Source organism: Paramisgurnus dabryanus, chromosome 24, assembly GCF_030506205.2.
Source record: "Paramisgurnus dabryanus chromosome 24, PD_genome_1.1, whole genome shotgun sequence".
Taxonomy (NCBI): domain Eukaryota; kingdom Metazoa; phylum Chordata; class Actinopteri; order Cypriniformes; family Cobitidae; genus Paramisgurnus; species Paramisgurnus dabryanus.
The window spans coordinates 10,576,056-10,588,872 of NC_133360.1; the positions used below are offsets into that span (position 1 = coordinate 10,576,056).

A 12,817-nucleotide genomic window follows, 5' to 3' on the forward strand; every position below is an offset into this window, starting at 1 on the left:
ATACCACCACTATAGCACCAGATGGTTCTATATAGCAGAATATGGTTCTACACAGGTACAACATAGGTGCTATATGACACTTAAAATGGTTCCCCTATCATTACGAGCTAGTGACCATTTAGCACAGTTTTTTTTTTAGAGTGTGATAGTTCACCCTAAAATATAAATTCTGTCATCATTTACTCACCTTCATGTTGGAAGATAGGGTGGCCATACGTGCCATTTTCACCGGACGCGTCCTGGCCAGGATTTCGTGTGCATCTTCCAGAAGTTGCATTGGTCGCCCGCATAGTCATCGAGGTTCTCACATTTCAGTTAAATACATATTTTTTTCTCTTAAGACATACAATCATTGTAGTTTCATTCTTACCTTGAAATGTAACGGTTGCTTTTTTAAAATAGAACATGCACTATTAAATCTCGTTGACGTTTGGTCAACCAATGCGACTTCCGGAGGATGCACCCGAAATTCTGGCCAGGACGCATCCGCCGAAAATGCAATGTATGGCCACCCTATCTGGCAAGTCTTTATCACATTTGGATCTTTAGCACATGTCCCTCTCGTGATAGGGAAAATCAGTAAGTATATCATGACAACATTTTAAAATTCATGTGAAATTCACCAATGATCAAAGTCTACAGTAGAACATTCTGTCCATGCCAATGGGTGTACCTTTTGTCAATTGCAACAATTAAAGTTAAAGGAAAACACCACTTTTTTCAATATTTTACTACGTTCTTACAGACTGATCTTACTGAACATTGTGCTATAGTATAGAACGTAATGTTCTATAGAAACATTTGATCAAGTTATTCGTGTCCGTGGCACGAGATTCAGCTTTTTTTGTGCCTTGAGCACGAATGTCTTTTTCACGAATTTCTATGAATAGTTTTCTCTGTCAATGGCACGACTTTCTTTTTCATGGCATTTTATGTATTGTTTTCTCATTGGTTTTTCCTATTTTATTACCATTGGCACTTGGGATTGGGGTTAGAATCACTTTCTGTTACATATTTAGACATCCAAACCTCAACTCTAACCCCAACTCCACGCAAAAGCAGAAGAAAAACACGCAGAAGCCAATACATTAAAGTACATGCTAACCCAAACCCCAAATCTAAACCTAACCCCAAGCAACAATTATTTTAGAATTGGGGGAAAATGAGAACACAATACATAAAATAACATGAAAAAGACATTGTTGATCCAACTTTTCACCTTTTTTTACTTTTTACCTCCAGTAGATTCATCCTATATATTTTATTTTATTTATGTGCTCCCTTGGATTTGAACCTATATTTTATATATATATGCTAAATTCATTTTCTAGAAAGTAATGCTCAATTATATATATATATATATATATATATATTAGTTTTAACCTTCATATATCAACATATATGTTTTAAAATGTATTTCAAGGGTAAGCAAATACCTTTCTAATTTTACATTCCATATCACAAGAAATATATTCTTTACCAAAATATATTGCTAAATACAAGTTAATTTTGTAAAGTACTTGTTTGAAGTTCAAAATATATTTCATTTTTTACTTTTTAAAACTGTTATGTTTACAGGTTAATAACATAAACAAAGTTTTTCTTTCAATGCGACGTGAATATATTTCCATGGATTGAAATATATAGAAGGCTTAATATACTGTATTGTAATGCCTTAAAAAATATTTATTTTTAAACTAACTTATAATTAAAAATAAATATATCGGTGAAAAATATATTTTTATAAACACATTCCAAAATATATTTCAGCAAAAACATTTTTGGGCATGCTTTGTGTATTTTAATTTTTTTTTAAATATATAAATTATAAAGCATTAAAAATTTAGCCCTCATATTTCAATTTATTTAAATATATATTTACGTCGCATTGTAAGAATTGTTAATGTTTATTTCAACAATTACTAATACTTTTGATCCTGGAAACATCTGAGAGCTTCGATGAAATGCTGGATACGTTTTTTACAGGATGGAGTAAGTGCTAAAACTTTACTGAACCATTCAACATTTATATTGTTAATGTACATTTCATTGTTTTTTGTAATGTCGGCTGAGCTTTAATATATGTCTTAGTTGAAGTGTACAAAGACAGAGAAGACCAAAGTCCAAAGTCTGGCCAGACAATATAAACCCCTTTTTCCCAATGAATCTTTATTCTCTTGTCTCCGGTATTTGGCGCAGCTAGAAGTGTGAAATGGCTCAACATGAATACAAAAAACTTGGCGACAAATTCTTCACGTACAAAGGAATGGTGTTTCCAATAAATGTTGTTACCACAGATTTTATTGACAGCTTGAAAGATTTCAAAATAAGGGATGATGATCTCTTTCTCGTTACTTTCCCAAAATCCGGTAAGTAATTAACTTATTTTTTCACCTGCTTGCAGAGAATGGTTTACCAAAACCAAGTTACTGTGTTGTTCTTTTTTTACATTTTCTAGGTTGATAGAAGCACTGGAGACCCAATTTTAGCACTTAAACATGAAAAAGTCAGATTTTTATGATATGTCCCCCCTTTAAAAGGAAAATTAAGGTTTACTTATCAGCTATTAGTACGTAAAACAAACGTTTCCTAAGTAAATATTCTTTGTTTACATGGATACATTTAATTAAACTTTTGTGTCCTTTTAAATCTTACTATATAGGCATCATACACTGCCATTAAAAAAAACAATTCAGGGCATTATATTATTTTCTGTTTTGAAGCAGCAGATTTGTTCAACTGAGTTGGGCCCTATTTTAACCATCTAAGTGCATGGTCTACAGCGCACAACGCACAGCCTAAACGGGCGTGTCCGAATCAATTTTGCTAATATAACAAGGGAAAAATGGTTTGTGCGCCAAGCACACAGTCTAAAAGGGTTGTTCATATTCTTGTAATGAGTTATGGGTGTGTTTTGGACGTAACATGCAATAAACCAATGAGAGTCTCAGCTCTCATCCCCTTTAAAAGCCAGTTGTCCCATGCTGATTCCCTATTTAGATGGCAACTCCCAGTTTAAAATTGTGTTGCTTATATTTGTATTGAAATTGTTATTTTTTTGTATTAAAACCTTTAAAATGTCATAGTCTGTTTTAGTTGCCTCAAAATAGCAACGCACCGACAATTTTTTACTTGTTTTTATAAGTTATGTCAACTTATCACAAGTCAAAACGTAAAATACTAGAATGAATTGACCAAGATGTTTTAACTTCACGCTGCATTTTTACAGTGTATGAATAATGCACAAAGCACCAATAGACCCCTATGTATGTTCTCCTGTCCTCTTTCCAAGGTACGGTATGGACCCAACGCATAATTACTTTACTATTTGAGGAAGATTTTCCAGACAAAGCAAATGAAACCACATTCGAGCAGATGCCCTGGCTGGAGTTTCGGGAAAAAGACAAAGATTACGACTCCCGTTCGTCTCCAAGACTCTTCGCTTCTCATTTACAAGAGCACATGGTGCCTAATGAGTTGCAAGAGAAAGGAAAAGTGTGTATACATCAATCAATCAATCAATGAGCTGTTGACATATTTTATGGTTTTTAATGCATCACTTCTTTGCTCTTAGATCATCTACGTCATGAGGAACCCAAAAGATGTCATGGTGTCTTATTTCCATTTTGCACAAAAGATAAAGAACCTGGAACCTTTGGAGAGCTACGATGACCTGCTGGATAAGTTTTTCACAGGCTGGAGTAAGAGCCATGCAGAACATCTCGGTTACTATCCTTACCTCACATAGCACAGTCCCCATTCAGTCGGCGTAAGTCCTGAGCCAGGATAGAGTACATACAGACACAGGCAGGCAGCATATAGGTCTTATCGTAGCAATACACATGTGCTGAAACTTTGAACTGTGTGCTTGCTTGAGTCTACGACGGTCCGCTGTGCATCAGCTGCCATCGGACACAAAACTTCACAGCCCAACATAGCTAACACGAATTCCCGCCGTCACCCAAAACGGCCAAGGGGACGCTAGGAATTCCTCCGCTGATTACTCTATAAAGAAATACATGCTATATGAGCCACAGATGCTAAGGGCAATGTTCACTCTCTGTTCTTAGTGCGCGAAGACATCACGTGGCAAGGGAAACATGTGCTAAGGAAGGCCAGCCACTATGAACAGGACCCGTTTGTGGCCGAAACCCATGCCCAAATTGCCCAAAGTGTGCTTTTTTTGTACAAGGCAGACACCAAGAAATTATGTCTACTCAAGTAAACAGCCATGGCCCAGCGCTCGTACAGGCAAACACCTTGTGAAGGGGTTTGCAATGTACAAGGCGCCCGCTGTGCATGCCCATGATAGGCCCTGAAGAAACAGGGTCTGTTATGAGCGCGAAAGGAAAGCGGATGAATCACGCTGTGAAGCAGTGACCGAAGCGCATAAGAGAATCAGTCCAAAGCACGCTGTGATCATACAATACCGAACCCCACGAGGGCTTAGTGGCATTTTCCACAATGCACTGATGAGGAAAGGATGCTTATGCACGTGGCTGCCCTGCTTCCATAGCCTTGAACACCTTGGGGGAAGCTTATAGTGCGAAGACCTCCTGGTCCACCCACGATTCTCTCGACACTTCAGTATCACAAAGTGAAGAGAAAGAATCTGAGGATATGCTATGAGATGGTCATTATATAGTGGCGTAATGCAGGCATTGGCCAGTACACTGACGTTGTTAAAAACTTCAGAAAATTGAAAGAGGGGAGGACCTCCCATAGCGTCAGCTTCTGACGCAATGTCGAGAGATTGTTCTTGAAAAAAAAACTTTCCTGAATTGTTCAATGTTATACAACTTCTTTGAGAAATGTGTTATTTCAGCTTTTAAAAGTTGTGTTTGCTTTGTAGTGATCGGTGGATGTTGGTTTGACCACATCAGAGGATGGATCTCAAATAAAGACAAATACAACATCTTGTTCTTGACTTATGAAGAGATGATCAAGGTGAAAACTCGTTTCTGATCAAGATATCTGAGTCTTTCTGACCTTTGGTTTTATGTATATTTATTGAGTACATTGCTTTTATCTTTTATTAGGACCTCAGATCTGCCGTGGTAAAAATCTGTAAGTTTGTGGGGAAGAATCTGTCAGACACAGCGATTGATAAAGTGGTGGAAAGAACAACGTTTAACAACATGCAGAAAGACCCCAAAGCCAACTACGAATTCATGCCAAAGAATGTTACAGACCAACCAAAAGGACTCTTTGTGCGGAAAGGTCTGAGAAAATTATATAAGTTTTAGCCTAAGTTTTATTTACATCATGGGCTCTATTTTAACGATCTGAAACGCAAGTGCGAAGCGCAACGCGCAAGTGAGTTTGTGGGCGGATCTTGGGCGCTGTTGCTATTTTCCCGGCGTGAGAAATAACTCTTGCGCCGGGCGCAAATCAATAAGGGGTTGGTCTGAAGTAGGTTCATTATTCATAGGTGTGGTTTGGGCGTAACGTCAAATAAACCAATCAGAACGCTATCCAACATTCCCTTTAAACGCAAGGGCGCAAGTTCCATGGCGGGTTGCTATTATTATGACGGATTTACCAGGCGTACGCCAGGAGCGGTTTACAGCTGAGGAGACCGACGTTCTTGTAAGAGCAGTCAACGACAGAGACGTTGTTTTGTATGGGGATAGGAGAAACCCGCCCAAATCAGCGTAGGTTAAACAGGCGTGAGAGGAAATAGCCACAATTGTCTCATCAGCTGGCATCCCCATCGTTGCGCCAAGCGCTACAATGATGTCAGGAGACGGGGGAATCCCAAGCTTGCCAGCATAAATCGGGCACGCCGTGTAACGGGAGGTGGATCTGCCTCAGGACCTGACACCAGCAGAGGACATCACTGCGTCCACCCTCACCGCTGAAAGGGTTTGGGGGCTTTGAAATCGGACCCAAGAAACGCAAGCAAGGTCCAACCCCAAAGTACACTTACAAATCAAGTTCATATACATTAAGGTTTCTTATGAAAACATTTTAATTATTATTTACATAAAATAAACGTAATACAGTCACACAACAAACTTATGAAAATATTAATCGTTATTTGCATGAGAATTTTTTAGCGCAGCCACACAATAAATAAAAACTAATACCACAATGCTCACCACTATGATTCCCCTTATCTCGTGTATTAATATTTTTAAGTGTAACAATTTATGATTTGCAAAAATAACTGTTGCATCTGTGTAGATTAGATAAGCAAAGTGTATGCGCGTTGTGCACGCTATACATTATGGTCAAGCATGCGCCCTTAAAATAGCATAATGAACAACGCGCAACGCGCCACTGACTTTAAACTTTTTTTTCTGGTCAGTGGCGCAATTGTTTTTTGAAACTGCAAAATAGCATCAGGGATGGTTTGCGCCAGAACACGCCTCTTTTTTTTGCGCTGAACCGCCCACGGAGCGCAAGTTCATTCCCTAGTTTGCCGACGTGCGTCTGTGGAGGGAAAAACCCACTGTGCGCCGGTGCAAAATACGAATGATACATGCGTCACTGACAAAGTCAATTGCGCTGGGTGCGAGATAGGGCCCCATATGTTGATTTATCTTTGGAAGTGGAAATGTTGTTCTCATTTTTTTTTATTTGCTGTGCTACAGGAACAGTTGGGGACTGGAAGAACTCATTAACCGTGGCTCAAAGTGAACGCTTCGACCAGGTTTACCATGACAGAATGAAAGACCTTCCTCTTGACTTTAAATGGGACCTGCATGAATGAAATTATGCCATGAAATGTTAAAAATCTAAACAAAAAACAAAACATTTGTTCAATAGTGTATAGTAATGTAACCATGGTAAACAGTATGTATAGTACGGAAAACATTGAAATTTACTAAATAAAATTTTTAGACTTTTATTTTGGAAAACTGAATTGTATTTCTAAAATGAACAAAGCCATTCACTTCTTATTTTATTCACATACATCTCCTTATATAATTTGGAATAATAAACTTTAAAGTTTCATAAATATATGTTTTATGGATTTTTATTTCCACAACAAGATTAGACTCTTACTTTGAAAGAACAGATAAAAGGGTTGTTCGACTTAATGCGGCGCCATTAACTGATACACGATGATGTTAAAGTACCATGAGAACGATTCGAGAAATTTTTATTAATTAGTACAACTACATTCATACATTTCTGTACAATTTGCCTTGACCCTTGTGACTTTGGGGTTAGAAGTGGGGTTTCGTTTTATGATAATCGTACGTTTTTTGCATGATTAACTTAGTACAAATTATACAAATTCGTCCCCATACAAAATATGTACAAATTCAGAGATCAGGCTGGTGGTTTAGTTTCTAAAAGTGAAGATTTTGACTTTCATCATTTGCTGTGTTTATAGTTGCTTGTGTTGTATTTTAACACAAAATCATCACAAAATGACACATAATCTGTTAAAAGCATGGCACGTGTAAATTTGTAAAAAAATTTACAATTTCTTGAAGTGCAAGAACTCAAACAGTTAGGAAAGTGTATGTAATGATGTGTGTTTCTTGTTTTCTTGGAACAGACTAACATCAAGTTCAATGTTGTGTAACCTACCCTGGCTTTACCTGATTATTTTGCATAGAAATATATGTTGTTCACAAACTTGGAAAGTGTAGGCGTTTAACACCAATGTAATGACTACATATGGTCATAATATAAAGAAATAAAACTGAAATTACTTAATTACTTCAACTAAACAAATGGTCTGGATTTATATTGTTAATGTACATTCCAATGATTTTTGCCATGTCAGCTGATCTTTAATACATGTCTTATTTGAACTTTACAAGGACAGATAAGACCAGAAAATTCGTGTTGACGTATAAAGTCCAAAGTTTGGACATAAACCAACAGACAATATTAAACCCTTTTCTCATTGAAACTTTATTCTCTTGCCTCTGTAGATTCAATTCGGCACAGCAAAAAGTGTAAAATGGCTCAACATGAATACAAAAAACTTAGTGACAAATTCTTAACATACAAAGGAATGGTGTTTCCAATAGATGAAACAAATATTATTACCACAGATTTTATTGACAGCTTGAAGGATTTCAAAATAAAGGATGATGATCTCTTTCTTGTTACTTTTCCAAAATCCGGTAAGTTATTGTAGATGGTGAGATGGAGTTAACAAAGTTTTAGTATTGCTAGTAAACAAATGAAGAGTTTAGTTTCAAAATGATTTTTGTTATCATGTTTTTATTGTACTACTTAGCTGTATTTTTTTGTTATGAAGGCTTAAATCAAAACAAACCAACTGCAGTTTGACTGATTTTAATTGGAATGCACAACCAAAAACTAGATTTTTGAACAAATATTTGGAACCAAACTCTTTAATAATTTTATCTTGGATGCGCTGGTGGCATACAGTACATGATATACAGATAAAGCATTTATACACTTTTGTTAAAACGTTTAGAGTTTCTGTAAGTTGTTTTTCAACGTTTTTAAGAGAAATTCATACTTGTATTTGATATGGATGAATTAAATAAAAAAAATGACTGTGAATAAATTTATAATGATTTGTCACCATACTAGATAACAACTCAACTGATATCTGAACTGTTATCTATGGGCTATGCTAACCTCATACCTCTGTATAAACATACAATTTGACAATTTATTTAATTTAGGAGAATCTGAGGTAACACTTTATTTTACGACCCGCAAAGTACCGCGTAATTCAACCGAATTTACAGCGTACCTATTTGTAACAACAGGGTACCTCTACAGTACGTACTTGTAGGTATAAGGGAATAATATTTTAAGTTTGGGGTAATAAGGGGTTAAGAATATGAAGAATTATAAATTATTTATACTGCAAGTATTTTATAACTACAGGGTACCTATTGTAATTTTACGTGGTATGTATGACTTAGTCAAGTCTATGGGGAAATTATGTTTTATTATTTTTTATTTTATTGTGAATTTTTCATATTGACTACTGAATGTTGTATACAGTCGATGTCTACGAGCCACATCGGCAAATAAATATAACAGCACATCACTTTTATTTTGGTAGCCTATATTACTTGCTTTTAATAACAAAGGTCCAGCTGATTTAATGTGGTTATCTTTTTTTTTAAGGTAAGTACAATAAAAATAGCAACTTATTCCCTATTTACCAGGAAACTCTTACATTTGCGGACATATTTGAAGTGGTGCTTTGCAATTTATTTACTTTTATTTCAAATGACACAATAATGACCACAGAGCAGCACGCTATTTGTTTATTTTTAATAGGTGTTATCATTGGTAGAATAAAACTTTGCAACATCTGTAAACACAAGTATTTTAGCCAAATATAATTGATGCAATGGCAAACCAGAATGAAACAACAGCAGATATCAGCTCCCGCTAAAGCAAAAGACGACTACATGCGTAGGCTACTGCATCTGCAGGAGGTTTGCTGGAATGCGATCCTGAGGTGAAATTTCTTTAAGAGGTTTTAAAAACTTTCTACACTGTGGAGTACGGCTGCGAGTGATGTGAGCAGGTTCCGCATGCTGGATAAGGTGACTGGTTTTGTTAATACATGACTAACGCATTTCAAACAATGTTTTTTCAAGACAGTTGCCAGCTAACAGTAGCAGCAGGTTAGCTAGCACATAAGTTAGCCTAAAGTTATTAACGTAACTGGCTCAGAAAACTCTGTTTCTGTCAAGGCACAGTGAAGAAACATTTACTGAAGGCTTTTATTTATGTTTTTTATATGTAATGCAGAACAGCATTTGTGAGACGACATCAACTCATCATCCGAGTGGACAAGAACACCAACAGAGGAAGCCAAGCCGCAAAAACAATGAAAATTGTCATGACTTTTTATTTTAAATAAAAGTAATGTGATAATAAACATTAAGTGTTGGCTTAATTATAGTGTTTTAAACATGTTTTGAAATAAGTTGTTTTAAAATAAAAATAACAATATTCTGTATGTTTATGGTATTTACCCTATAACATTTATAACAAGTACACAGAACAAGCGGGGAATAAGCCCCACTTTAATTTACAGCCCGCAAATATAAGAGTTACCTGGTAACTCCTTTATACATATACAGATCAAAGAGGTACAAGTTGCTATTATTTTTATGGTGTGTTATATTTTATTTGCCGATGTGGCTTGTAGACATCAACTGTAGGCTATATAAAACACTTCATCAGGTAAGTAGCATATTACACATAGACCATATTACCCAGACGTAAGCCATACATACCACGTAATATTACAATAGGTACCCTGTAGTTATGAAATACTTAGAGAATAATTTTCCATATATTCTTACCCCCTTATTACCCCAAACTTAAAATATTGTTCCCTTATAACTACAATGACTGTAGAGGTACTCTGTTGTTACAAATAGGTACGCTGTAAATTCGGTTTAATTACGGGGTACTTTGCGGGTCGTAAAATAAAGTGTTACCGAATTTGACACAAAGATACTTAAATTTACGCAAATAAACTTTTATCTCTGCACTTTAAAAAATTATGTGTTAATTTTTTTGAATTACTCCCATCACTGTTTTTAACACAACTTGTGTTGTCCCTTTCATTTATTTTAACATGAAATAACGCCTTAAAAGGCATGACACACACAATGTGTAAAAAATTAACACATCATTTTTGCAGTGTGGTATTTAAAAAAAATAACAAATGATCAACAATCATAGTCTTGCAATGTTTAGTAAATTATGTCAAAATCAACATAAATTTTTATGTTAATTTAACTTAACAACTTAATTAAGTTAATTTCAACTTGTTTTTATAAGTTATTCTAACTTGATAAGTCAAAACTGCTGCATTTATTACAGTGTATATATAATGCACAAAGCACCAATAGACCCCTATGTTTGTTCTCCTGCCCTCTTTCTTAGGTACGGTATGGACCCAACGGATAATTACTTTACTTTTTGAGGAAGATTTTCCAGACAAAGCAAATGAAACCTCGTACGAACAGATGCCTTGGCTGGAGTTTCGGGAAAAAGACAAAGATTACGAGTCACGTCCCTCTCCAAGACTCTTTGCTTCTCATTTACACGAGCACATGGTGCCTAATGAGTTGCAAGATAAAGGAAAAGTGTGTATACATCAATCAATCAATCAATGAGCTGTTGACATCATTTATGCACTTTAATGCATCACTTCTTTGCTTTTAGATCATCTACGTCATGAGAAACCCAAAAGATGTCATGGTGTCATATTTCCATTTTGCAAATAAGATGAAGAACATGGAATCTTTAGAGAGCTACGATGACCTGCTGGATAAGTTTTTCACAGGATGGAGTAAGAGCCATGCAGACCTTTACTGAATCGTTCAATGTTATACAACTTCTCTGAGAAATTAGTTTTTTCAGCTTTAGAAGTTGTGTTTGGTTTGTAGTGCTCGGTGGATGTTGGTTTGATCACATCAGAGGATGGATCTCAAATAAAGACAAATACAACATCTTGTTCTTGACTTATGAAGAGATGATCAAGGTGAAAACTATCTGTACTCAAGATATATGAGTCTATCGGACCTTTGGTTTTACGTTTATTTATTGAAAACATATTTTTATTTTTTTATCAGGACCTGATAATCTGCAGTTGTAAAAATTTGTACATTTGTGGGGAAGAATCTGTCAGATGCAGCGATTGATAAAGTGGTGGAAAAAACAACGTTCAACAACATGCAAAAAGACCCCAAAGCCAACTACGAATTCATGCCAGAAAAAATTACAGACCACCCAAAAGGACTATTCGTGCGCAAAGGTCTGAGAAAATTAAATAAGCATACGTTTGAGATGTTGCTAGTAGACTATGAAGTAGGTCAATAGTCAAGAGTGAACTTTTGACGTATCTTTATTTATCTAGCAGTGGAAATATTGTGCTCATTTTTTATCTGCTTTGTTACAGGAACAGTTGGGGACTGGAAGAACTCATTAACCGTAGCTCAAAGTGAACGCTTTGACCAGGTTTTCCATGACAGAATGAAAGATCTTCATAATGACTTTAACTGGGACCTACATGGCTGAAATTATGACATTAAATGTCATAAATCTACAATAAAATGTGAACTAGTGCAGCCAATTGTGACCAACATATGAATGCATGTATTAGTTATTCATCCATATAAAAATCAGTATAATAGTGTTATGACAAATAACATTTGTTTAATAGTATTTAGTAATGTAAAGATAACAAACATTATGTATAGTATGGAAAACAATTACATTTACTAAATTAAATTTTTAGACTTTTATCTTGTAGTGTAAAAAAACTGAATTGTATTTCTCAAATTAGTGTGAAACAAATGAACAAATGACAAACATACACCACCAGACAGTTTTACTAAATTAACTTTTAAACTTTTTAGTATTATATTCACATATCTGCTCATATCAATTATAATAATTTGAAATAATAAAATTTAAAGATTCATAATTATAAAATTTATTGATTTTTATTGCCTCTAACAAGATTAGGCTCTTACTTTGAAAGAAGAGTTATAAGGGTTGTCCGTCTTCATGCAGCGCCAACTGATCGGCGGATGATGTCAAAGTACCATGAGAATTTGAGATTGTGTCTTTGCTCTGTCTATGATGCTTGGGAACTGCGCTCTGTTTCAGCCACACTTTCTGAGGAACTATTTGTTTGGGGGAAGAGTAATGTTTGTACTAATATAATTAATATAAACTTATTTGCTATGTTGTATTTTATAAAAGACCTGCTGTGTATATGAAGTAACCGTTTTATAAAAGCAATAAGCCCCGCGAAGCAGTGGTGTAGAAGTACATTTTAAAACAGCTAAGGCGGTTTTAGGCACTCCGCTTCGCATCGTGCCTAACAACG

General features: G+C 35.5%; 2 protein-coding genes across 2 annotated transcripts; both read left to right on the plus strand.

Annotated features, from left to right (window-relative positions):
• The first annotated feature begins 2,008 nt into the window (after positions 1-2,008).
• On the plus strand, positions 2,009-6,915 carry LOC135726889 (amine sulfotransferase-like). Its single transcript, XM_065244671.2, has 6 exons — positions 2,009-2,369; positions 3,293-3,495; positions 3,575-3,701; positions 4,853-4,947; positions 5,040-5,220; positions 6,597-6,915. Exons 1-6 carry the CDS (start codon positions 2,213-2,215, stop codon positions 6,713-6,715), a joined length of 882 nt encoding a protein of 293 aa, XP_065100743.1. The 5' UTR covers positions 2,009-2,212; the 3' UTR covers positions 6,716-6,915.
• A 948-nt stretch (positions 6,916-7,863) lies between these two features.
• Positions 7,864-12,213, plus strand: LOC135726905 (amine sulfotransferase-like). Its single transcript, XM_065244672.2, has 6 exons — positions 7,864-8,090; positions 10,864-11,066; positions 11,146-11,272; positions 11,370-11,477; positions 11,573-11,737; positions 11,882-12,213. Exons 1-6 carry the CDS (start codon positions 7,925-7,927, stop codon positions 11,998-12,000), a joined length of 888 nt encoding a protein of 295 aa, XP_065100744.1. The 5' UTR covers positions 7,864-7,924; the 3' UTR covers positions 12,001-12,213.
• The last annotated feature ends 604 nt before the right edge of the window (positions 12,214-12,817 follow it).

Excerpts from the sequence above, each read along its gene's own strand:
- LOC135726889 (XM_065244671.2), top strand. The coding sequence starts at position 2,213 with ATGGCTCAACATGAATACAAAAAACTTGGCGACAAATTCTTCACGTAC. Across the intron at positions 3,702-4,852 it reads TAAGTTTTTCACAGGCTGGA|TGATCGGTGGATGTTGGTTT; the intron begins GTAAGAGCCATG and ends TTTGCTTTGTAG. Across the intron at positions 4,948-5,039 it reads CTTATGAAGAGATGATCAAG|GACCTCAGATCTGCCGTGGT; the intron begins GTGAAAACTCGT and ends ATCTTTTATTAG.
- LOC135726905 (XM_065244672.2), top strand. The coding sequence starts at position 7,925 with ATGGCTCAACATGAATACAAAAAACTTAGTGACAAATTCTTAACATAC. Across the intron at positions 11,067-11,145 it reads AGTTGCAAGATAAAGGAAAA|ATCATCTACGTCATGAGAAA; the intron begins GTGTGTATACAT and ends CTTTGCTTTTAG. Across the intron at positions 11,738-11,881 it reads AGGACTATTCGTGCGCAAAG|GAACAGTTGGGGACTGGAAG; the intron begins GTCTGAGAAAAT and ends GCTTTGTTACAG.